Genomic DNA, 26,623 nt, shown 5'->3' with positions numbered 1-26,623 from the left:
CTGCCTCTACTTCCTAACTGCTGGAATAACTACTGTGTGCCACTATACTCAGCTTAAAAACACAAAAACTTCCACTTAAGCTACACATACCATAACTACCTACAAACAAAAGCAAAGCAAAGGTGAACATTGTCATTTAAAGGAACACAGATCCATAAAAGATAACCAAATGAGCCTGGTGGTGGTGGCACAGGCCTTTAATCCCAGCACTCAGGAGGCAGAGGCAGGCGGATCTCTGAGGCCAGCCTGGGCTACAGAGTGAGTTTCAGGACAGCCAGGGCTACAAAGAGAAACCCTGTCTGGAGAGAAAAAAAAGAAAGAAAGAAGGAAGAAGGAAGAAGGAAGGAAGGAAGGAAGGAAGGAAGGAAGGAAGGAAGGAAGGAAGGAAGGAGGGAAGGAAGGAAGAGAAAGAAAGAAAGAAAAAGAAAGGAAGGAAAGCAAATGATTTACTAGGTAACATGAGCCTTTCTCAAAGTTCTGGAAAGAGTCATCACCATGATGACAATATCCTTGGCCGTGGAATTAACACACACACAAGGGTGGGAATTTCTAAAAATGAAAAGGACTTCTTATGAAAAAGCAGTATATTCTAATTTGGCAAACTGCTATTAGTCTTACTGAACTACAATCTAAGCCCATATAACTTCCACTGAGTGAGAATTACTCTCACCCCTTGAGACACAAATACTAAGCCTGGGCCCTGTTCTCCATTCTTATCTTCAGAGACATAAAAAGAACCATCATCCACACACCACTCTCCTGTCCTCACATTTTCATATCCACTGCGACACTTCCACATGTAAGACATTAACTCTACAGCTTTTCCACCAGGGAGCTCACCGTGGTTTTTTCAATGCATTTCTTGACCCATGGCCCTGAGTGGCAGACAGCCTCCATGTTGCCAAGATAATCCAGTTTTACACCTACAGCCACTTCTAACTCCCAAACCTACTCTTACTTCAGGCCACTATAGCATCTGCTTAGGACTCCACTTGTTTTTTAGATTTATTTTTTATTTATGTGTATGTATGTGTCTGTGTGGGTAGATGATATGTGTGTGCAGGTGACCCTAAAGTCCAGAAAAAAAGGATAAGATCCCCTGGAATTGGAATTATAGGTGACCTGCCTAACACCAGGCCTGGAAACCAAACTTCAGTCCTCTGGAAGTGTAGGAAGTACTCTTGGGATTGACCCATCTTTCCAGCCCCAAGAGCCCATTCTTAATCAATGCCATTTGAGAATTATTCTAGGAATTATTGGAAGAATAAATTGACTCTTTTCAAAGGTATATAGGAAAAAAGACACTTTCTTTCTATTTCATTCCTGACTTTGAGCACATTTTTTTTAGAATTCTATATTCCAGTTACAATATCATCTGGTGACCCTTAAGGAACCATGAGGAAAGCCAGGTGTAGGCTCAGGCCTGTGATCCCAATTGGACTGTGTGAGCTCAAGGACAACCTGGCTAAGAAGGCAAGAGAAAAGGGGTGGGAAGAAAGAAAGAGGAGAATGGGGAAAAAGAAAAAAGGAAGGGGGGAGGGAGAAGAGGAGACAGATAGGGAGAAGAAGGGAGGGGGAAGGCAAGCGAGGAAAGGGGAAGGGAGGTAAAGGGAGTGGAAGGAAGGGCAGGGGAGGGGAGGAGAGAGGAGGAAAGGAGAGGAGAGAGTATCACTATGAACACTGCATCAAATACACACAATTTGAAGCCAGTGGGGCCATGTTTGTGTAACATGAGCTTCTGTCTTGGCTGTAACTAAACTGCAGTCAAGTGACCTAACATTATGCCAATCTGATTCTTATTCCAAGGAATTCATATATGGGAATAACTGGTGCCAGCTAGTTTCTGATGGTCATATATGTCACAATTCTATAAAGGTAGAGGACAAAAAGAGTCGGTTTAAAGGGAAAATGAGATAAACAAGCAAAGAAAAGCAACAGTAAGAAACAATAGGGCCTTGGGAGATAGAAAAAGTAACCCTGGCCTTAAAACTCTCTTTCTGGTCCCTGAGTCTCCTGACCCCTAGTGATAACTGTGTCCTTTGGGTTTGAGTGACTGTGGTTTCCCTTTGATCCAGACAAACCAGAGTAAAACTTCACCTTCATAAAAAATCCAAGTAAAACAAGAAAGCTACCACACTGAAATCTTTTTGTCTTGCCACGGCATACTCAAACTTTGCTAACTCTTACTGGCAATAAACCTAACACTGACAAGTACAACGCTGAGCTCGTCTCACATTCTGTGCTCATGGCCTTACTGCTAAATGTTTACCAGTCCTCTGAATCTCTTCACCCTCGCAAAAGTACAGTGAAAAGAGACCTGAATGGTTACAGAAGACATAGCTGGAGCTCAAGATTCCAAACCCTCTTTCTTGCCCAGTCTCAAGATACCCTGGGTATGAGGTACTGAATTAGTATTATTACTAAGTACTAGTACTGAAAAATGAACTAATGAACTAGCAGTGAAAATGAACTGAACTTTCCTTGTCAACCAAAACCCCAAGTGCACATACTGACCTGCTGCTTGCTTGGCTTCAGTTGAAATTTCAGTAGGGCTAGGAATCCCAAGAGAAGTCTCCGCCTTCTCAATGACATTTGAAATACCTTGTCCTAATGAGAAAAACAATTAACACCTGTGTGCTGTGTACTGCACTAAAACTAAAGAAACAAACAATAATAAAATCTGCATAGTCCTAAAATCATGGTCACAAGACACATTATTTGAATGATCTATGCATCCTTGTCATTATCTCCTTACCAAAAAGCAAAACTAAAACAAAAATCCCAATGACTTTTCACTAAAACGTAGCCTTAAATTAATCCCTAGATTTCAACATCCTAATAGAACATGAGACAAGTTTCTGTGCACACAATAAAATAGGGAAATGCCCAATGGTCTTACCTACTGTAGCTACTGTAGCTGAGGCTGAGGAGAGTAGAGACTTGCCCCAGCTGCCCCAATAGCCCCATCCAGTCTGCGGTGCATCTTTAGAAACAGTCTCCTGTTGTTTTCCAGTGAGAAAGAAAACAGGAAAGTTAGAGGAGACTCAGAAGTGCAGAGACAAGGGACCTAATCATTAGACAAGCTCAGGTGGGCAAAAGGTAAAAACTGCTTGATTGACAGATGGATGCCATCAGCACATAAATACCTGCAGCAAATGCAATTACTGATAAAGGCATGTCTATAACTCAGAAAGAAGGAAGTGCCTTATAAATCAGTACTAGTCCCACCTCTACTTCATGTATAACGTCAAACACCATGTATAATGCTATGTATCTAAGCCTTATAGTTTTAGGTACCAAAATTTTAACAGATATGCTACTTTGGCTACAGCCTGTAACACCTGAGCAGGAAGAACTTCGGAAGCCTCGAGGTCATTGGAAGGTTTGATTTCTGGTCTTTTCCGAGTGGACACTACAGGCTGAGATTTACTCTCCGGCTTCTCCGCTGGCTCACAGTTCCCATCGTTAAGGATCGGGGCTGCTTCGGCTACTGTTGGCGTCTCTGTAGCATCCGTATCTGACATGACTAGAACATCACCTGCTAAAACAAAAGCCCAACAAGAATCTACTGATACTGGCTTCTTTAGTATAAACTAGTTGCTCAATGTTTTTCAGACTTTCAGATTCATACGCTAGTATAACAATACAAAAAGATGTTACTTTATCTTTACAAAAAAAAAAAAAAGATCCTATATACTCCTATATACCTTCCCCTGCGGCCCATCAGAAGCTGACATTGTTAAAATTCACCAGTGTCCTTCCAAGTTTACAGTTTTTACATGGGCCCATACATGTGTGCATTAGTTATAGACAATGTTACCACATACACAGCTGTCCCTCAGTATCTGCAGGGCTCTTGCAGCCAATTCCCTGCAGACAACAAAATCACAGTGGTCACATCCCTTCTATAAGACGGACAGTATTCAAATATAACCAACCAACGCACATTCTCAGGGTTTCATCACCTCTACTTTATTTGTAATGTCTAACACCATGTATAATGCTATGTAAATGACGTTAAACTGTCTTGAAAACAATGACAAGTCTACACATGTTCAGTACAGATGAGACTTTTTCCAACTGTTTTCCATTTATGATTGGTTGAGTCCACAAATGCTGAATCCCGGATAGAGGGCCAACTGCCTAACTCTCCTGACCATCAGTGCAGGAAAGGCACAAGTCAGTCCTAAGGATCCCTGTACCATCTTTTCTGTAGCCAGACACTTCCCACATTTCTTTCAACCTATAGCAACCAACTACTGATCTGTTCTCTGCCACTGACATTTTCATGTCCTGTACATTGAAGCATACAGATTACCTTTGAAGTAACGTTTTTCCTCACTCAGCCTAAGTCCCTCCATTCCACTGTGGTTGGATCAAAAGTCCCTTTCAATTTCTCAGTGGCATCACTGTATACATACATCACAATGCATTTGCCCATTCAAGGTAATCTGCAGTTTCCAACATTAGGATACTGTCAACCAGTGTTTCAAACTTTCAAAGTTAACATGCAGGTATTTATGTGAACATAGCTTTTTCTCTGGAATAAATAAAGACTATATTAATAATATGGGTTATATGGTAAGTCCATGCTTAGTTTTATACATGTAACTGTCATCTTTTCCAGAGTAGTACAAATAACCAAAAATGTCTGCATTCTGATCAGACTTTTTTCCCTAATCTAAGCCAATTTTCTAAGTACGGGGTGGTAGCTAACTGTGGCTTTATGTTGCCTTTCCTCAAGACTAAAGACATCTTTTCATGTGCTTATTTGCCATCTGAATATGCTCTTCAGAGGAATATCTAGTTGTATCTTTTGCACATTTTTCTGCTAGATTGCTTTGTCATTTTGTTGCGTTTTGAGAGCCCTTAATATTCCAGGTTCAATATTATCCCAGTGTAAAGTTTATTTTCACTGTCTTACTTTGTTTTGCCTTTTGAGACAGGATATGTTTTTTGGCCACTAGCTTATAGCAATCATCCTGCCACAGACTTCCAAGAGCTAGAATTATAGACATTGAGTCACCACATCTGACTTTTCTATTATTTTCATGGGGTCTTTCACCAAGAAAGTTTTTCTTTTTGATGAAGCTTGTTTAGCAGTCTTTCCTTTTACTAGCCTGTCCTTCAAAATTTTTTATCATTAGGCATCCATTCTTCACTTTTTTCAGAGATTGTTTAAATCATCATGTAACACCATATAAGACCAGCTTTCTATTTTTTTAATATTCTTTGTAAATATTCCAAATAGTATTTTGATATTTAGACCATCTGATATAACCAAAGCATAATTGAATTCCACTTTTTATTTCATTTACTCTGCTGTGCTTGGATCAAACCCAGGACCTCTTTCGTGCTAAGAGCTCTGCCACCTAAATACATTCACTGGTCCCTCACGTCAGCTTTGGAACAGCAATGTTACCCAATTCAATCCCTTGCAAGAGTACAGCTCTTTAACACCTAAAGCCAACATATCACTGGTACTTCCTATAAGAGAAATGCTAGCTTCCAGAATAAGATTATCACCAACAAACACATACACATGAAACACACACACACCCAGGTATGCTGACAAACATTTTATTCAGATATGCACTAAGTGCAGAATAAATCCAAGTCATGCTGTCATGCTTCTAATGCACTAAAAAAGAAATGAACAAGAAAGGCAGATAGGATATAGCACAATAATTGAAGCACATACAAAAAATACTTAAGTGGTGTTTGCTTTTAATCCCAGCACTTGGGAAGCAGAGGGATACCTCTGAGATTTCAAGGCCAGCCTGATCTACACAGTGAGTTTTAGGACAGAAAGAGCTACATAGTAAGATCCTGTCTCAACACACACACACACACAAATTTAAAGAACAAAGACATTATAAGCATCAGAAAATGATTCATAAAGTAAAATGATTCATAAAGTAAAATGATTCATAAAATAATCCTACAGCAGAGGTCACAAGCTGGACATCTGCTAGCTAACTACAGCCTATAGATGTTTTTAACTGGCCTACACTGCTTAATCATTTTTTTAATTAGTTGCTTTAAAGTCTCATCTTGCATTGCCTGCCTTAAAGATACTTAAAAGATTTTGACAAATGAAAATGCCAGTGAAAGAAAGAATTCAAGAGTGTGACAGTCAACCTCAATTGCCAAATTGATGAGCGTTAGTACCACCAGAGAGTCCCCTGAGCACATCTGTAACAGATGTGGGAAGACCCAGCAACTGCGGGAGACACAATTTCATAGGCTGGGATCCTGGATCGTATGAGATGGAGAAAGAGGGCTGATCACAGCTCTCTGCTTCCTGACTGTGAATGCGATGTAACTAGTTTCCTATGTGACCTTGCTGCCACTGTGGACAAGTGAGCTGGGACGCAGAATCAGGCCGCCCTTCCTTGGCTTTATCTGGATATTTTATCACAGTAACAGGAAAGTGGCTACAATGAAGAGCTATAGAAACAGCACAGAAGAAAGGCCGGTGTGATCCACAAGATAGTCTCCTAGGGTAATGAATCTATTAGGGAGGAAGCAAAGGGAGGCAGAAGGCTTGAAAGGTGGATTAACAGAACACACTGTGTTGCCTAGACTATGTGCCTAAAGTATGATATGCATATACTAAACAGTCCCAAAATTTATGGAGAAAACTAATCCATAGGAAAGTACCAATTCCCATGCAAAGCAACCCAGAAAAAACAAAACTCATTTACTTATTCATGGCATCTTTTGCATTCCCACTATGTACCCAGCTCTGGAAACAGAGAAGATAAGTAAGGTAATTTCTGCCCCAGACAGTCCAAAGGCTGATCTAATAAAAAGACACCAACATGCTTGCACAAAGTTCAGGGGTTCTTGCAGCTGTAATAAAAACTGTATTTTAAAACTACTTTTTTCACTGGGCATGGTGGCACTCACCTCTGATCCCAGCACTCAGGGGGCAGAGGTAGGTGGATCTCTGTGAGTACGAGGCCAGCCTGGTCTACAAAGTGAGTCCAGGACACCCAGGGTTTGTTACACAGAAAAACTCTGTCTCCAAAAACAAAACAACAGCAAACTACATTTTCCTTCTCCCACGTTATGACATATGATAATAGCCCATAGATGTGCTGTATGTAAGGGAATATAACATACATGTTGCATAAATTCATTTAATATTATGAAGTTAGAACATTCCAAAATTAGCAACAAAGATTTTTAATAAGAATCAAGGGCATGCCTGGCGTTTAGGCTGAGCCAGGACACGATTTTTCTGTGTGCTGATGACCTTCTCCACCGTCATTTTTTTGTTGTTGTTTGTTTGTTTACAGGAATAAAATTAAACACATACCAGACATACGGAATTGTACTAATTAATGTTCTCCGGGTATTCTGTGGTAAATGTGTTTTCCTGAATGGAGGAGACTCAGATGACTGGAGAAGTCGAACAAGGCGCCTCCGTGCACGCAGTGCACACGTGTCCCCACCGCATTTACCCAGAGTCAGCACAGCTGGTGTCCCCGACTAGCCGAGAGCCGGAGAGCCTGGGGTCAGCAAGAAATCCCGGCCGTGGGCCCCGGCCTAACGTGGCCAGTCCCCTGCCTCCACACGTCAACACGCAGATCCCGCCCCCAGGCTTGAGGTAAACAAGCTCTTCACCAGCCCCTTAGGCTGGGACACGAACTCCCAACAGAGCCAGAAGCGCTGCAGCCCCTCAACCCGTGACCCCGGCGACCCCAGCCTTCGCCACCCTCACCTGGAAGCCCCGCGGTCCCGACACCAGCCCTCACCGCGGCCGCCGCCGCCCGCTCGCCGCTCCGACCTCGCGGAAGTGCGCCTGACCTCCGTACGGAGGTGGGGTCGCCTTCGAGGAGTGCTTCCGGGTCAAGCATCCGCTGGGGCGGAAGGCGCTGACTCCAGTGAGGTGAGTGAGTACCCTGCTCAGGTAGCTCGCTTCCTGAGCGCTTAAAGGATGCCTGGGTGCTGGACGCGTAGTGTGCCAGGATGGCCGCTCTCCGTGAAGGCCTGAGGTGGGGGTGGGGGTTCCGCCAGGAAGTATTTACAGAACAGTAGAGGGGACACACCAGGAAACCAGTGAAGGCCCTGCTCTGAGATCACTGCAGAGGTGGTGGGGAACAGGAGACCACAAACCAGTCAGAGTAGTTAAGTGCTTTGTCGAGTTTAAATGGAGAGATGGAAGGGACCTGAGTGAGGAAGTGAGAAGGAGGAAGCCTGCCTATCTGGAGTGGTAGAGCTTTTGCAAGAAGAGCCAAGGGAGACAACGCGAAGAAAGGGAGGGAGATGAGAGGAGAGACCTAGTCACTGAGTCTTTGTCAGGTCAGTGACAAGGCGTTTGACTTTAAATCTGGACCTAGGTGGGAAGTAATTAAAAGTTTCCAAGCAGGAGAGTGACATGCTTTTGACTTGTAATTTTAGGGTTGCTCTAATGCGCAGTGCGTCGCTTCGTTTGCCCCTGAGCAGAGTGAATGCACAAAACTCGGACAGACAGATCCAGGAAGGCATTAAAGGCAGTTTTGTAAAAATGGGGATACCTAGAAGCCCAGAGAGGCAAAGACTTGATTTCAGGGGTCAAGAACTTGTGCTGGTGTATAACTCGGTGGTAGTGCATTTGCCTGTCGTGTGCAAGGCCCTGGGTTCGATCCTTAGGACCTAAAAACTAAGAACTAAAAAATAAAAGGGGGATTTTCTAGTCGATCCCTTATATCAGTGTCCAGATGTCTCTGCCACTTCCTGAAACCCTTCAAATGTTTTCCTTTAGTTTCGATGGTAATTTGGTACGGTGATGTTGCCAGAGACCACGAAATACCTATTCCTTTGAAGTAAGACTGCAGGGTAAAGGCTAGCCAGAACTAAATAAGCACATCCTGTCTCAAACAAAAATGTCTGGTCCAGCAAATAAACTAAAAGTACAAAATGGATTTCTTCTGGTTTTCTTATATAAGGAAAAAAATGTAGAGACTAGAAGTGTATCTTGGTCAACTAGTAACTGTCTTATCCTTTACGCATTGCAGTTGTTACTAGAGCAACAGTTGTGAAACTTATTGGTTGTGGGAGTCCATTACACGTAAGCGTACCCAGAATTCCAAAGGGTTTTGTTTATGTAGACTGCTGCTACCAGCAGTTCCCATTTCAGATACCAAAATCACTCTTTAAATTTTTTTTCTTTTTTATATTACAGTTTATTCACCTTGTATCCCAGCTGTAGCTCCCTCCTTCCAGTTCTACCCTCCCTCCCTCATCTCCTCCCATGCCCCTCTCCAAGTCCACGGATAGGGGAGGTCCTCCTCCCCTACCATCTGACCCTAGCTTATCTCTTTTTAAATTTTTATTTTAAAATAGTAAGCTCTCTCACTAAACGATAACTGACTTTCTATAGGGAATATTTTCCAAGTGGACGTGCTAGCACATGTCTGTAATCCCAGCACTTGGGAGACGGAGATACAGGCAGTAGGAGGAATTCAAGTTTATCTTGGGGTGCAGAGTTGAGGCCAGCCTGGACTGCATGAGACCTTTTCTCAAAAAAACAACAAAACTACAGTTTCTCTAATTTCTCATGGGGAGATGTTTCTGGGGAAGGGAAATGATAAGCAAAAAAGAGCAACTAGAACCAGAACATTGGGTTGAAAACTATTCAGAGACTGTAGAGAATAAAGCACACATAATTGCAGCTCTGCGTAGGGGCTGGAAACATTGTATGATTTTAGGTAAAGAAAGGGAAGATGGTGGGATCATTCTCCAGATAGAGAAACTAAGAGCCCTACAGCCCATCAGAGCAAGTGATAGAGATGCAGCTAAAGACCTTGCCAGTTTATAACCATACCTACCCAGGCCGTGGGTGCAAGCATGCCCTGCTGCCTACATATTCAGCTCCTGGAGAGTCACAGCTGCTAACTGAAGTTCCAAGCTTATCTCTTCTTGGATAATGACAAGTCCTCTAATAAATTGTTTTTCTTTTGAAAGTTGGTATTTGGGTATTTAGATTGGACTTCGAGTGAGGGTGTGGTAGCCAGAGGAAATGGAAAGGACTGTGACCCGGGCAGATATGGTAGAACCTAACTGGAAAATATCTTAAAAGTGTAATAGTAACAACAGCATGCATTTATAATGTTCCCACAGCCATGCTTCTAGACATTCCAAGGTCATTACTGTTACTAACTTTGTTCCATAGATGTGAAAACAAAGGCTTTTCCAACCTGGACTTCACCCAGAGCAAGGACAGGGTATTTGTAACTCCGGAGCCCATTCTTCTAACCACTAAACCACATAATCCTATAATTTTGGCATTAGGAAACTGGAAGGACTGTGTGGATGTCCTCTAAGCTGGGTGTGTTGGACAAGTAGATCTGGGGTTACCATGAAGGGTTCTGTCTACCAAGTTAAAGATACAGTGGGGTTTTTCTCAGCTTCAGACTACAAAGGAAGGAAAATGAGATGGGAAGGTCCTGAAGCTAAGCCTGTTTTACAGCTATTTTACCATCCACTTCCAGTCACTGCTGTGCCTAAAAAGGATACAAGTCAGAATGATGCTGGCATTTAGACAAGGTTCCAAAAAGGTTGAATACAGAAAATGTTTTTTATTGTGCCAGAAAACATGTTGATATTTGAACTAAGATTGTCCATATGTCTTGGGGTAGAGTGCTGGGCTCCAGGATATGACTGGAAATATAGGCTAGAAACTTCTAAGTAAATGGCCCTCAAAATGATGACCTTTGTTTGAAAAATAGTAACAATAGATAAGGAGAGAGTAGGTAGGTAGATAGACAGATAGATTGTGTGTGTGCGCGCGCATGGCAGCATGTGTGCCATGATGCCTGTGGAGGTCAAAGGACAACTTTGTAGAGTCAGTTCTCCATTTCTACTTTTATGTGGATCCCAGGGTAGAATTGAGGTCTCCAGGCTTGCTCAGCAGGTATCTTTACCCACTGGACCATCTCTTTGGCCCCAGAACTATACAATGTCACAGATCTCCATGCTAACCTGGCGGTAAACCCCAATACTGTGTTTGCTCTTTGCCGTGGATGGAGGGTACAAGCAAGCTGCTCTCCATTTGCTTTCCTCCTTGCCAGCTCAGAATGCCAGTTTGTCAAGTGTGTGTGGCAGTTTGTAGGAGCACCTCCACTTTGCAACTGTGACAAAGGCAGAGCAGAGCGGATGCACTGTAAATACAGCAAGGAGCAGTTAATTATGGGAGTAAGACATTAGTACCCTGCTGTAATTGGAGTGAAAAACATTGCCATCTGGGCACTAGTGTTTTCCCCCTTGACTTATCCCAGAATGATTTCTGCAAACGGCAGTTTCCACAGCCAACTTATTACTGAGCTACCAAAACGGAAGTCAGCCACATTGCTTCCTTATTTGCTTCTGGTGAAAACTGAAGCTGAGTGGAAATATTTCTTTACTCAAAGTTGGCAAGAACAGCAGCCAAGCAGTCTGCTAGGGATGACAGCAAAGGCTCTTCTCTTCCTGACTTTTAAAATAATAGTCAATATTCAGAATAGTTTTCTGGGGTAAAATCATCCACATTTCTGCTTATTCATGGTCCTAACATGTCAGCTGCTATACTGAGAATAACAGGCATGGTATTGGAAGTGCCAAATTTAAAAGTGGGTCACACTCCTAAAATTCATGAATCCCTCTTTTTTTTTTTCTTGCATTCAAAGCATAGTAGTACTTCCCTTCAGCACTGCTCAAATCCAGTTTGTGTGTGTGTGTCTGTCTGTCTGTCTGTGTCTGTGTGTTTAGCTGTTTCTGCCCTCAGGTTCTCAGCTAGTTTGTGAATTCCTGAGTGTGCAGGACAGAGTCTAACTCACCTGAGCAGCACTTGAAGCACTGGCTACTTCACCTCTCATGTGATAGCTTCCCAATTTAATTGATGATGTAAAGTCAGGCTGTGAGTTGCACAGTGACCATTGCTAACCTCCATCATAACGGCTTTGGAAAAGGGAATGGTCGCTTGACGTTTTAGTTGCAGAAACCACTGGAGCTAACTTAAGATTTCATATGAGGAATAAGCCGTGAGTATCTGAAGCCTCACTGCCCTTCTGCTGTCACCGTGGACTTTGCCCACTGTTGTCTCCAAGCTCTCAACAGCTCTTCCCTTCAGGGGTGTTCTCTTTCTTCTTAGCTGATAGCAGAAGGCCTTCATGTTCATATGCCTATGGCGACAGGTCACAGGTCTGAAGTGGCTGGTGCTGACTAGACAGTCAAGGCTGTTGTCAGCTCTGGTTTTCTCCTGTCCTGAAGTCATTTTCAGGCTGCCATGCTCCCTTTGGCATGGCTGTGGTTCAGGGTGGCTGTGGTGTTTCTCTATACCCTGTTTTGAAGGGGTTTGTGAACCCCTAGCCCATACAAATGGCTTTGTCAGACTGCAGATGTGGCCCTCAGGATACTTTTTTCAAAACACCCCATGGTGCAGTGGTTCTCAACCCTCGTAATACTTGGACCCTTTAATACAGTTCCTCGTGCTGTGGTGATCTCCCCACCATAAAATGTTTTCGTTACTGCTTCATAACTGTAATCTTGCCCTTTAAAATTGTAATTACCTGATATGCAGGATATCTGAAATGCAACACCTATGAAAGGGTCATTTGACCCCCAGGTTGAGAATCACTACCATGGTATAAAGAGAAGGGTTGGAGATGGCTAACAAGGGTCACCTGGTGACTACAGCGGTGGCTCTTTTAGCTTTGCAAGGCTTAATCTTCTTTCTCCTAACCATTTTCCCCATTTGCTTCCCTTTTTGCAAGGTAAGCCTTAAAATGATTTGTGGTTTTAATTTTTAATAAAACCAAATAAAGAGCCAGGTGATGGTGGCCTATGCCATTAATCCCAACACTTAAGAGATGTAGGCTCAGTTTAAGGCCAGCCTGCTCTACAGGATGAGTTCCAGGACAGCCAGGGCTACACAGAGAAACCCTGTCTCAATAAACAAACAAACAAACAGACACAGGGAAATCCTGTCTTAAAAGAAAGAAAGAAAGATGTTTATTTCTATTAAAAAAAAAAAAAGTTATTGGTACCAAACCCTTGAATTCTGTAAGAGCCAAAGTAGCATGTATGAGCTCTTTCTCCATCTCCTCCTCCATCTTCTCATGGCCCTCTCTTCTCTCCATCCCTATTGTCCTGTCTCTCAGTTTTCACTTATAAGAAGACTGAACCAAACTGTCTCAACACCCTGGATGCTTGCTCTTCTCAAATGACCCTAATTACAAATGTCTCCATCCTAAATCCCAAGAACAAAGGCTTAAATTAGTTTATTTAACTAAGGGATTGTCCCAAGCAGACAGAGGCAGGGCTTGAAAAGGGACCCACAGGGTAAGTGGATCATAAGGAAGCTAGCTTGTCTGCGACAAATGCAGGGCACAGGTAGCGTGACATACAATGCCCCTTTTGACTCGTGTTATTGTGAAATACTGATTTGCGATGAGACCGTAGTGTCTCCCCACCCAGATTATTACATAGTTTATGGTATTCTGAGTAAAGGTGCTTAATGGTGTAACCATCAGATCCATCAGCGCTAACTAGAGTGCATTTAGTGAATGCTGCTGCCAGATCATGTCGTACATGGATTATCTCTAGGCGCCACTCTCCTGTAAGAATAGGTGCTATTGTTTTTCCTCCTTTAGAGATAAGGAGACGAGGCACACACTTTAAGTCCTTCATAGAAGCTACAGGGCAGGTTAGAATCCATGCCTGAATGCCCACCCAGGAAACAGGCTCAACTCTGCGCTCTGAACCTCTGCCACCCTGGCTTTACCAGATTGCAGTCATTCAGTTGCACCAGTGCCAAGGAAGCCAGAACCAGGATGGAATGTGACAGCTCAGCTCTGTGGCAGGAAGTGTTCCAGCAGTCCTGAGCACAGGTAGCTATCAGAAGAGAGGAACCATGTTGTGCCACCAGATGTCAGTCCAGGGACCCTTGCCTGAGAATTACCCAGGATGCTAATCTAAGCCCACGTCAGATCTAGGTTTTTAACAGCTCTCTAGATGATGATAATACATAAACAGGTTTGAATTCCTGAATTTGGTGATTTTTTTTTTTTACTTCCACTTTTTTCCTCTAGTACCAGGTGATGAAAAGGTTGCAAGTCTGTTTGAAAAATGCCTGTACACTTGAGTATTAAAAACAACAGCACAGTATTACTCATTCTAGAGATACTGCCACCTGATTCAAGCTCTGAGATGGACACCACCATGTGTTTAGGGAAAACAAAAGCCAAACCAAGAAGCTCTCCCCAGTTCTAATCTGTATCAGTTCTGCTTTTCCTCCTATTCTGGCACCTCCTTCCTCCCTTCCTGTACCAGCACTGGATTTCAACATAGAGACCCATATTCTCATCTATTCAAGTTTCTACTGAGCCAGCCTGTCAGAGGACACACATTATGCTTAATGCCACTCGAGGCCGAAATGCAGGAAGACGCAAAATGTGGAGCTATGCAGAAAGCCTCCCCAAGAGAGTAAGCAATGCAGTAGATCCAAGGGATGGGCAGAGCAAGAATAGAATTGTCCTGGAAGAAGGCCAAGCAAGGCACGGGCAGAAAGGTCACTGGTCAGGAGGTCACAGGAAGCCTCAAGTTGTAGAGACAGGTATATCTCACAACCAGGGGCAGAAAATGCTGGACCCTGATTCTGGAGGGAAAGAAACTGGGTCGGGTTCTTGTTCTGAAATGAAATGAGATAGGTGTGGGGGATTAAAATGACCGGGCTAAGTAAAAGAGATATGTGTCCGCTGACAAGAATTGAAGAGGCCAAAGAATAGAGTAGGCCAAGGGACATGGCACACTTGCGGGACGGGCGTTGGCCGCAGGGTCAAGGCAGCATGAGAACGCAGCATGCAACAGGCCTTCCTCTGCACACCACATGGTGTGACTGGCCTCACCAGGGCTGCTGAGCCAGCAGCCCTCCACCACAAGGCTCAAAGATAGAGGGTGACCCTCTCTGAGCAGGCCGCAGTAACTAAAGTGAGTCGTTTTTATGCACAGCTGCACGGGTGATCCACAGAAGTGGTATGCAGCTTCCCTTTAAAATAAACATACAAAAAGAAAATGAGTGGATTTAAAGGTTTTGCCTTAGCAAATAGTAAAAAGTGTGGCAGTGGGAGTGAATGACATTTCACAGTTTGATTCAGATGAACCTGGGAAACTCCCTGTCAAAGCCCCGGGAAAGCTTGGAACACTCACCATGAGAACTGCTCATAAGGACAAAGCCGTATCTGTCAGATACTGCTCCTGTTCAGAGACCAGAAGCTTATACTAACACAGAGCCTGGCTCCTGGTCCTCATCAGTAAGTGTTTCATTGTTTGTGCCTGTGCCTCTGTTATTAGATCAGGCTCCCATTAACTTCTGGCATAATCCTAGCTAACAAGCCATCACTGTGAAGTCTATAAATTAAACTAAATTGTTTATTAAATGCCCAAGGCTGTTTTCTTCAGTGTCAGTTTAGTAGGTTTTTATGAGGAAATGAAAGTACATGAAACATGAAACACATGTTTAATCTATCCTGTAGAGCCAAAGTCTGAAGTTTTTGCTTTTATTCTAAGTAGTTTCTCCTTAAATTTTAAAAATTGAGAATTTTTATTGTAATTATTCACCCAATCCTTTAAGAGCTTAATGAAAACTAAATGGCATTTTTAAACATGTAATTCAGACTTTGACCGTTTAATGGCAAAATACAATGACCCATTGGTTTTTATGTTCTGTGATCAAGCAGCCTTCCTGTGAGTATAAAAGGAGGTAAGTGTCATCCCCAAAGCTAATTACCTTGGACTTTGACAAGAACTAAAGTGGGGAATCGAGTTAGCAAGAAGAAAATCATAAACACCTGACTCAGCCTAGACTTTTATTTTGCTTTTGGTTTTTTGAGACAGGGTTTCTCTGTGTAGCCTTTGCTGTCCTGGGCTCACTTTGTAGACCAGGCTGGCCTCAAACTCACAGTGATCCGCCTACCTTTGCCCCCCTGAGTGCTGGGATTATAGGAGTGCGCCACTGCACCCAGCCAAGGTATTTTGCTTTGTAGTCATATTTTAATCTTCTTCCAAGTTGTCTTGTAGTCTTTCCTTGTAGTTGTGTATTTGTGCGTCTACCAGCTACACACTTTCATCAAGAAATTTGTTATTTGTACATGCTATTAAATATACTGTTTTATCTCTTAATTGTAAAGAAGATGCTAGGGGTTGTTTGTTTTGTTTTGTTTTGTTTTTGTATAACATTGTGAGAGGGAGGTTGTATAGCCTCAGATGGTAGTATCTCTGTAGGTCACACAGTATGTTTGTTTTTTTTTTTTTTTTTCCTAACAAGACCAAATTCCAGGTCAGGTGTCCCTGAATTATTTGTTTGGTCTGCATATATAGTTGGAGTGCACAAATTCTGATCTCCATGATAATGAATAAGATATCAGTTGCTTTACATGTAGCAATTATGGTAGCAGTGCAGGTTGAAATAAAAGATCGTTAAACTATATTCCAACTCTCATTGGCTCCCCGTGGCATAGAATTTTCCAAGTGAAATGGAATCTCAGCCTTTAGAAGCAGAAGCATCCTTTGAGTCTCTCATCCTTCCCCTCAGGGGGCAGATGAGAAAGTGGAAGTCCAGAGAAAGCTGCTTGCCGATGTTGGGGTGCTGGCAAGGTTTGGCTGGAATCTAAATCCGCTCGCGCCCGGCTCAGCACTGCTTCTCCAGTGAGGAGGTACTCTGATCATTCCTGAGACCAGCACCAGTTACTCAGTTGGTTTCTTATCTATTCGTTTCTGGGTCATGCAGTTTTGTCCCATGATGAGCCTCGGTTGGGTAAATACAATGTGGCTTTCTTTTAGGCCGGCCTCTACACTCATCTTTTTAATTTTGAAAGCTCAACACTCTTGGACCACTTCTTTGGAAACTTCTACCAGCAACAAGTCATTCACTGCAATCCTGTTCAGCATAGCCACGTCTGAGCTTTCCAAGTCTAAACAGGACTGCCTTTGATTCTCCCATGAAGCTGCATCATCACTGCCTGTCCATGTTAGTGGTGGTCACTCTTGTGCCAGCTGCTCTGGTTTTGGAAGATGTGGCCCCACTGGGAGCAAATCAGAGTTCATACAACGCATCATTTCTCCCGAGCTTTGAACTCTCAGCAGGTTCCTACTCAGGTGATGATGTCGTCATAGCCAAAGAGGGAACAAACATTTCCCTGGAGTGTCTTCTCACGGTTCATCACTATGGAGACGTCTACTGGTACAACTCGAAAGGACAGCAGCTACAAGGCAGAGGTAATCCTGTGAGGTGTGATCAGCCAGGTGACTCTACCTGCTCTTGGGGGTTATGACATCCCAACAAGAAATCTCCAAGACAAGATGTCAAGGGGACTAGCTTCAGTGGGCTAAAGGATACGGTTCAGTGGTTGAGCACTTTTTTAGAATTCACAAGGCCATGGATTTCATCCCTCGCATGGGGATAGAGGTGGGATTTAAGGTCTAAATTATCATACATATCAAAAAGAACAAAACAATTATAATTATTTTTAAAAAGATAGGTATAAATTTAAAAGATAGTCACATGACAGTAAACTAGTTTCCTTCCTGTTAAGTTTTCCTTTTTTTTTTTGCAATTTGTTTTAGACAAAGTATTATAGTTCAAGTTTACCAGGGACTCTGTGTAGCCAAGAAGACTTTGATCTCCGGAACATCTTGCCTCCAATACCCAAGTGCTAGGCACACTAGCATGCCCCACCTCCACCATGCCCAACTTTGGCTCTTTTTTTCCCTAATTTAACCTTAATTTACTTGAAAACAAAGATTCTTTTTTAATCTTTTGTTTCTGTCTTAAGAATTGCACAATGATGGGTCATCAAGATAACTTAGTAAGTAAAGACACTTGCCATGGCCAGCTTTGTGTACACATAGTAGAGAGAGAGAGAACCAGTTTCCACAAGTTGTCCTCTGATGTCCACACACACACTGTGGTATCTGGACCCATACACACACTTATATGTATGTATATGTATTTAAGTGTGCATTTATATATATATATATATATACATACATACATAAAAATATATAATTTTTTCAGAATTGTACACAGTCAAGGTTTACTTTCAAGTGGATTTTTATTATATTCTATTTATAGATTTGTGTAATAATATACATAATAATTTATTCACTAGTGTTCTGTTGGAGAGATCTTGGAGGAGCCAAGAAGGTACCTCAGTGGTTAAAAGCACTGGCTGCTTTTCCAGAGGCCTCAGGTTCAGTTCCTTGCACCAACATGGCAGCTCACAACTGTCTGTAACTTCAGTTTCAAGGGACCAGATGCCGTCTTCTGGCCTCTGCAGGCAAAACATTTGTATACATAAAACAAAAATAAATCTTTAAAATAAAAGGGGGAGTTGCTGGATGGCTCAGATGGCTCAGAGCACTGGTTGCTCTTTCAGAGGTCCTGAGTTCAATTCCCAGCAATCACATGGTGGCTCACAACCATCTGTAATGTGATCTGACGTCCTCTTCTGGCAATGCTGTAGGTGCACATGCAGACCCAACATTGAATACATAATAAATCAAGAAAGAGAGAGAGAGGAAAGAGAGGGAGAGAGAGAGAGAAAGGAAAGAAAGGAAGAGAAAGAAAGAAAGAAAGAAAGAAAGAAAGAAAGAAAGAAAAGAAAGAGAGAGAGAGAAAAGAAAAGATCAAATCCAGGTGGTAGTGATGCATGCCTTTCTTCACACTCAGGGGTCTGAGGCAAGTGGGAAAAATGGCTGGAGAGATGGCTCAGCAGTTAGAAAGCCCTGGCTGCTCTTCCAGAGGATCTGGGTTCAATTCCCAGCAACCATATGGGCATCTCTAAACTGTCTGTAACTCCAGTTCCAGGGGATTTGACACCCTCACACAGACATACATATAGGCAAACCACCAATACACATAAAAATAAATCATTTTTTTTTTAAAAAACAGAAAGAAAAATCTTTGTGATAAATACTTGAGTTATAAAGTACCTTGAAAAGAAATGAAAGCCAAAAAGATGAAGAGTAAGTCCTAGGCTCTCTATAAGCTAAACTTTTAGGAAATACTCTGTTATCAGGAAAGACAGTATAACCTCTTAAAACGTAGAGGTTATTTGTTCTTCACGTTATGTTAAAGCAGAAGAGACAGGCGCAGGGGAGTGTGTCTCAGCGACAAGCCATCTAGCAAACACCGATCGGCAACACCGCACACAAGAAGATAGTCGCCTTAGTCTCTTCTCCAGTTGCTGTCATAAACTACTTGACAGAAAGAGCTTAGGAAAAAAGGGTTTATTTCAGCTCACAGTTCCAGGTTACAGTCTGACCTTGCAGGGAAGCCAGTGGTAATAGCTCAAAAGAGCGAGCCATATTTCATCTGTCATCAAGAAGCCGAGAACAGTGAAAGCACGCTGCTTCTCAGCTCAGTAGCTACAGGTCACCAGGCTTAGTGAGGAGTGCCTTTGCCCACTGAACTGTCTCTGGCCCCATGCGAGGTGCATGTTTAAAAGTAACTTTTATACCTTGTCATGTGAGTTCATGATGAAAAGTAAGCGGCACATCAATGAAGATAAATGTAGCTCATCACCCCATAAATAGTCATGTCTTTATACTTCTGAGACATGTCCTTCTCATGTATGAAAATGTATAGGTGGCAGCATGGTGCAGACTCACACACATGGATGAACATGTCTTTGAAAAACTGGTCTGCCTGACAGGCTTGCTGTCTGACAGTGAGAAGGAAATGATGGCCTTAGGATAGTCAGAAAGATAATTTTCATTGCTTGTTTTATGCTGATAGAATCCTGGTCAAACGTGACAGTCTCCTTTTCCCATTTTTTCTTCCTTTCTTCCTTTCTTTCTCTTTTTTAACATGATTTAAACAGTAGAACCTAGCAGACAAGCTGTAGTAGTTTTATGAAAGGCTAATATTGGCAAGGCAGTTGGTCTTTTCTGTAATTTTTTGTTTGTTTCCATTGGCTTTATTAGGTGGAAAATGGTTGGTTTCTGATAACTTCCTAAATATCACCAGCGTAGCCTTTGATGACCGTGGGCTCTATACGTGTATCGTCACTTCTCCAACTCGTGCCTCCTACTCAATCACCCTCCGTGTCATCTTCACCTCTGGAGACATGAGTGTCTACTATATGGTTGTCTGCCTGATCGCCTTCACAATCACACTCATCCTGAATGTCACTCGGCTGTGCCTGATGAGCACCCATCTCCGTAAGACCGAGAAGGCCATCAATGAGTTCTTCAGAACTGAGGGGGCTGAAAAGCTGCAGAAAGCCTTTGAGATCGCAAAGCGCATCCCCATCATCACCTCAGCCAAAACCCTGGAGCTGGCCAAGGTCACACAGTTTAAGACCATGGAGTTTGCCCGCTACATTGAAGAACTGGCCAGAAGTGTCCCTCTCCCACCCCTCATTCTGAACTGCCGGGCCTTCGTTGAGGAAATGTTTGAGGCTGTGCGAGTGGATGATCCTGATGACGTGGGAGAGAGAATTAAGGAAAGACCTGCCTTAGATGCTCAAAGTAGCATCTATGTGATTAACCCAGAGCTAGGACGCAGTAACTCACCTGGTGGAGATTCGGATGATGGCTCGCTAAATGAGCAAGGCCAGGAGATAGCAGTGCAGGTGTCTGTCCACCTTCAGTCAGAGACCAAAAGTATCGGGACAGATTCTCAGGACAGCAGTCATTTCAGCCCACCCGATGACCCTGCACCTGCTGAGGGCAGCACTCACCACAGAGAGTGAGTGTGTGGCGACTGAAAGCTTGCCCAGCACTCACGAAAAGAGTGCAGTGAGGACATGGGATTGTTACAAAAAGACCAGGGTCTTTCCTTTAACCTTAAGCATTCCAGAGCATGAATTGCCAAAGTCACCATGGAAAGGCAGCATTTTTCTGATAATGTGATCATTTTTCTTAAGGTTGCAAGAGTAATGTGTGTTAGGATTGAAAGGCATCTGCGCTGTGAACACAGTAAGACTTCTGATCACAGTTTTTCTTTGGCTCATGTATGACAACGTTAAAGCCTGAGTTTCCCCATCAATGAAATGAAAGGTTTGTTCTCAGTAAGTTGAGACTTCAGCCAAAACTTCCTACCTGTCACACCTCCAGGTTAGCCTTTCACCAGACCTTTGGTTCCCCCTTTGAGACTTTATCTGGCACTCTAGTTGTCTGCACCAGTGCCAGAAACACAGAGGCTCTGCCCTGGGGATAAACACTCACATATGCCAGGGCAGAGCTCTGCATTCAAGCACTACTGTGCTACCCAGGTGTGCAAAGTAAATTGCCATTAGAAAACCACTCTCAACTGGATGTGAGCAGCACACACACCTTTAATCCCAGCAGAGAGAGGCAGATCCCCGAGTTCGAGGACAGCCAGGGTTACACAGAACCCTTGGCACAAAAAAGAAGAAGAAGAAGAAGAAAAACCACTCTCCATGAGAAATGTGTTCTTCTTAGGAGTACATCCTGTCTTTTTCGCTTACCAAGACATTTTAGTCCATCGAGGCTGGCCTCGATGTCCCCAAAGAAGAATGTTCTCAGTGTTTTGTGAACAAGAACAACTCAAGTCACTTCTGGCAAATCATCAGTTTTGATACTTTTTAACTAATGTCTCAGGCTTTCTCTTCTTAGAAGTACTGAGTTCCCAGGTGGGCTCTGTTTGGGTCCAGAGCTGCAGGCTCCAGCAGCACTTCAGAGCCCAGCAGCACTCCTGCCCTCTGTGGGCCTCGACCTGGTGCTAAAGGTGATACACCTCCTCTTAGACTCGTTGCTGTTTTTGTCTTCAGATGCATCCTTTTGAGTGGGGGCTGCTTTCGTAGCCTTTCTAGAAGCACATGCCTGAAATCAGATGAGGTCATCGTGTTCAGTGAGCTATCATATTAAAACAGGTAATCCAGACATAAAGGGGGAAATGAGGGTGGTCCCACCTGGCTGAGAGTGGCCTGACAGATTGTAGTCTTCTAAATCATTTCCTCAGCTGCAGGGAGCTCATGCCTTAGAAATGTAACATCATGGCCACGGAGTTCAATGCGGTTTCACTGCGTTTACCTTCTGGTTGTGGAAGCGTGGCTTGAGCTAGAAGGTCCTGAGGGAAACATACAGAGAAGGTGTTCAGCAGAATTTAAAGTGTCAAACAAAGAGGACAGGAAGATCAAAGTGTAACCAGTGAACTCAGTGCCTGCCTTTGTCCAGGCTAATCAGATTCACACCTCTGCTCCGGACAGTGTGCAGTTTTATCACGTGGTATGTAGATAATATGGTAATGCTGCCTTTTCTGTCTCTCAGGCTGTTTCCATGGAAACCTCCAGAGCCAAACAAAAGCTACCAATCATTCAACCAAAAAGCTTGCATTGGCTCAGAGATGTGTATTTCTGTAAGGAAAGCTGTTTTCCTACATTTGGCTGTAGAACAAGGGCTCTTACACATACCCTAAATTATAGAACCTGTATAGAACCTTTCCTTTCCTGGACATACTAAATTTTTAAAAATCTCTTCTGTGGGGTTAGTCTCCTGAATGTCCCTCAGATGTGCAGTACCTCGCCTGATAAAGCAAGGTTAAGATCACTTCTTATAATGAAGTTTGTTGCCTTAAATACTGGTTTTACCCCACGTGTTCCTGGAAGGAACATTAATGTCTTGAACTTTATGGTAGACATATTTAATGACCAGAGTTTCAGAAAACAGTATTTTAAAAAACTGGAAAATACCAAAACACTTGGGTAAGCTAACAGAATTCATACAGGCAACTCCACCATAGGCTGGGTTAGTTGTCACAGACGCACAAGACAGGCAGTGGGTGTGGTGGAACACACCCGTAATCCCAGCACCTGGGGGGCAGGGGAGGAGGACGGCAAGTGCTAAACCAGCCTGAGATATCTAACGTGATCCTGCCTCCGTCCGGGTCCTAACCACTGGGCATGTGGCTGGCTGAGGTCAGTGTTTCTTCAAGCACTAAGCCTGGGCTTGAGCCCATCACCGGTGCTATCCTAACTGCTGGCCACAGAAACTGCCCTGCTTCTAGCCTTCCAGGTTCCATCACTACAGGGTAGGTCAAACTCAGGAGGAACGGCACACTTGTAAAGCTAGTTTTCAAAGGGAAGAGGACAGCTGTTAATATTGTCTGTGTCTAATCAAACCGAATGACTTAACAGTCTCGTCTGTTTGAAACCATTTACCTTAGGAACTTAAAACCACAGTCTGAAAGTCTGTCACCAGCTAGTGTCATTATTATTCTGTCTGGCTGAATTTTATAGGTAGCTTTGTTTTGTTTGTTTGCTTAACGCCTTTGACCAGCAAAATGTGTCTAAAATATGTCTGTCACCATATTGTGAATTTCGTATTGTTGAATAAACTTCAATAGCCTCACAGCTTTGTAAAATAAATCTACCACAAGTTGCCATTTTGGCATCTTCGTATACTCCTTCCACACATCCACTGTGTGAGCTGATGCCCTGTTGTGTTTGTACAGTTTGGTCACCCTAGTCCTCAAAGCCGTGTCTACTGTGGTTTAAAAAGCAGGTGTTGCCATTTGTCCAACCTGGCTTCAAACTTACCGTCTAGTCTCAGCCTCCTGCATACTAGGATCACAGCATGCACTGCCATGTCTGCCTTTGTCTCAGCATGTAGCCTAGGCTGGCCTTGAACCTTGAGCAATCGTCTTGCCTCACAAATGCTAGGGTTACAAGTGTGTGACACAATGCCTGGCTTTTAGGCTTAATTCTTGAGTCAGGCCCAGTGGGCTTGTCTACTTCCTGTCCACCACATCTTGATGTAAACACGGTGAGAACTGCTGACCGTGGGACACTTGTGAGACAGCCCCTGCTGCTACTTCGCCTCCCTTCCATGTGCTTAAGGTCAGATCCACATGTGTTTCCACCTCCTCTTCAGTTCCCCAACCTCGAGAGCCCCTGGGCCAATGCTTTTATACCCTGCATGTGGTTTCACCCTACCGAAGACTCAGCTGGGTCCCTGGCTGTCCCAGGAAGCTGCATGCTTGCCATCTAGAGCCCAGCTCAGCACAGGGCTGGCCGCCTCCCCACACCAGCCATTGTAACTCCAGTGTATCCTATTTCCAGAGCCACAGTCTTCTCACCTGGGGCTTGAACATGACAACACAGCCTCGGGAAAACTTCTGGGTGCTTATGAACCTGTCTCACAACAGGAAATGAGTGTTCTTGGATAGTACTTGTGTCTCAACAGTTATTTGAATAAAACTTGCATTAAAAAAGTCAGAGTTGAACGATGTACATTAAATGGAGTGCTTACTTGAGTCCACAGAATGTCTTCTCATATATGATCAGCTTGATCTTTTTTCAGATTTTCTATGTACATGAGTTTTTGCCTGCATGTATGTCCGTGCACCAGGTGCATGCCCGATGCCCAGGGAAGTCAGAAGAGAGTGTTGGATTCCCTGGAACTGGAGCTGTGGGTGGCTGTAAGCCACCATATAGATGTCTGGGAACTGAACCCAGGTCATCTACAAGAGCAGCAAGTGCTCTTAACTGCTGAGACATCTCTCTAGCCCCTGAAGTGTGGTTTGATGAGTGTAAACAAGAGTCTCTTTGAATTCAGTGTGACTGTTTCAACACAAAGTTCTCCTAACCATGAGCCACACTTTGGTGGGTGCCCTCCCCCTGCAAACCAGCAGGTAATCATCACTTGGACCCAAACAGCACAGCTCTTTCCCACTTCTGAAGTAAAGTTCTCTATGACTCTGAAGCAGGTCCAACAGAGGCCCCGGGGACTGGTATTGTTCCTAGTGTGTCATGTTCATGAGCTTTGGCAGCTGGAAGCATTGGCTCTGGGAGAAGTGTGCTGTTAGTGCTGGTGACAGAGCCCAGGAGGGAAAGAGAAAGGCAAGATGGAACATTCGGCTCATTAGTTAGGTGCCACAGGCCCCATGGAGTAAAGAGCCAGCTGACATTCAGTGACAAAAGCTGATCCTGATGCCACCACTGGCCTTGTAGACAAGAGTGTGGGATTTGATGTCATTTAATTTATTTGTTTGTTTGTTTGTTTTTAGAAATATTTATTATGTATAGTGTTCTGCCTGCATGTGTGCCTGCACGCCAGAAGAGGGCACCAGATCTCATTATAGATGGTTGGGAGCCACCATGTGGTTGCTAGGAATTGAACTCAGGACCTCTGAAAGAACAGACAGTGCTCTTAACCACTGAGCCATCTCTCCAGCCCAGCGTTAATTATTTTAAAAAGGAGCAAATTGAAATTCAGCATGGACTTCCTCCACACACTTCAGCATCTACTCGCCACCCTGGATGGTGATGAGGTGACGCCTACTTGGTGGTAGACTCCCCCCGAGGATTAGCTGGAGCAGCATAAGGAAACCTGGTTTGCTTGGCCTGGTGTATAGTGCAGGGGCTGCCTCAGCACTGTTAGCCACGCCCCAGCGATACTCAGGGCAGCCGCAAACTCACACCTCTCAGAACTGCATCTGGCTGTATGCTGAGCCAACGTGGGGGTGGTGGCCTGTCAAAACCAGACTGTGTTTCTCAAATAACTCCAGCACAGGCAGTTCAAGGCTGGTGCGAGGGCTGAGGCCTGCTCTCGAGGACTCAGCTTCTAGACTCCCCTCCACTCTGACATGCGGCTGTCACTCTCATGGTCACAAGATGTCATATTTGGGGTCTAGGAGGAGCTCCTCAGGCATTTTTTATGAAAGCAATCTATTTTGGAGATGAGTCTAGAAGTGCAGGGACGTGAGACATGAAGGAGAAGGAAGCCAATACAGGGACATTTTGCAGAGGGTTACTTCTGTCGGCACCTGGTGCTCAGTGTTCCTGGGGACACTGACATCTAGAGTCCTCTGGCCCAAAGGCCAGCAAGCTGGGATATCTGCCCTCCAAAGCAGCTGTTGTTAGTTACCAGCTGTTCTCAGGCTCCCTCTAACGGATGAATGCCTGGGTGGAGACTGGAGTCCATCAGTAGGGAGTCTGTGGTAACTGAAGAGACAGTGAGTGGCAGGGGTTTATAGGCAGGGTGCCAACAGCATCCACTAATAGGACAAGCCCCTGCCTCCAGCATGGGATCTGCATTCAGGGTAGAGAGAAGGGCAGACAGTCAAAGCAGAAGACAGCAGCTGGGTCTGTTCTTGTTTTTTATCAAGAAAGCAGTAGACTTCCCAAAGCTGCACCCACGTGGGTGTACCCAGCAGCACCCAGGTGTCTTACCTTTCTTGTCACTGTGACCAGATACCTGGCAACAACAACCTAAAGCAAAAAGGGTTTGGCCTCTTCGCATGAGGGTACAATCTAGCATGGTAGGCGAAGACATGGCAGCAGATCACAGGAGCAGAGACATGAATGGTGGTGCCTAGCTTTTTCCTCCTTTATTTTTTTTCCTCCTTTATTTTTTTTCCTCCTTTATTCCCTCCAAGCCCCCAGCCTGTGAGATGATGCCTCCCACATCCTGGGTGAGTCTGACCCCCAACCTGCTAAGCCTGTCTGGAGACGCCATTACAGAGGTCTGCCTCGACAATCTGGGTGCTTCTAAGACCAGCTAAGCAGACAAGGTTAACTATCCCAGCTAGTTACCACTGCAGTCATAAGCCTGAGATGAGGGCCAGCGAGACGGCGCAGTGGGTAAAAGCAAACTCTCAAACAGGTAAAAGCACCTGCTGTCAAGCCCACCA

General features: G+C 43.9%; 2 protein-coding genes across 4 annotated transcripts in view; one reads left to right on the top strand and one right to left on the bottom strand.

The window, feature by feature from the left end:
* Positions 1-7,836, bottom strand: part of Fam114a2 (family with sequence similarity 114 member A2) — a 31,637-nt gene extending 23,801 nt beyond the window's left edge. Inside the window, exons 1-4 of one of the 3 annotated variants that reach the window (XM_021642532.2) lie at positions 7,730-7,836; positions 3,342-3,541; positions 2,900-2,999; positions 2,515-2,607 (exon numbers count right to left, since the gene is read on the bottom strand). In XM_021642532.2, coding sequence (XP_021498207.2) covers positions 2,515-2,607; positions 2,900-2,999; positions 3,342-3,524 — 376 coding nt within the window. In that variant the 5' untranslated portion in view covers positions 3,525-3,541; positions 7,730-7,836. Of the gene's footprint in view, positions 1-2,514; positions 2,608-2,899; positions 3,000-3,341; positions 3,542-7,324; positions 7,484-7,729 lie in introns of those variants that run through there. The other 2 variants (XM_021642533.2, XM_021642530.2) reach the window with 2 other exon arrangements.
* Mfap3 (microfibril associated protein 3) lies at positions 7,747-24,206 on the top strand. The gene is made up of 3 exons (XM_021642534.2): positions 7,747-7,897; positions 16,807-17,241; positions 19,951-24,206. The coding sequence occupies exons 2-3, from the start codon at positions 16,965-16,967 to the stop codon at positions 20,718-20,720; spliced, it is 1,047 nt and encodes a 348-aa protein (XP_021498209.1). The 5' UTR covers positions 7,747-7,897; positions 16,807-16,964; the 3' UTR covers positions 20,721-24,206.
* Positions 24,207-26,623: the final 2,417 nt, after the last annotated feature.

Source organism: Meriones unguiculatus, chromosome 11 (genome assembly GCF_030254825.1).
Source record: "Meriones unguiculatus strain TT.TT164.6M chromosome 11, Bangor_MerUng_6.1, whole genome shotgun sequence".
Classification (NCBI taxonomy): Eukaryota; Metazoa; Chordata; class Mammalia; order Rodentia; family Muridae; genus Meriones; species Meriones unguiculatus.
Note: the sequence above shows the minus strand (reverse complement) of the source record. Positions and strands in the feature narration are given on the sequence as shown.

Excerpts from the sequence above, each read along its gene's own strand:
- Mfap3 (XM_021642534.2), top strand. The coding sequence starts at position 16,965 with ATGAAGCTGCATCATCACTGCCTGTCCATGTTAGTGGTGGTCACTCTT. Across the intron at positions 17,242-19,950 it reads ACAGCAGCTACAAGGCAGAG|GTGGAAAATGGTTGGTTTCT; the intron begins GTAATCCTGTGA and ends TGGCTTTATTAG.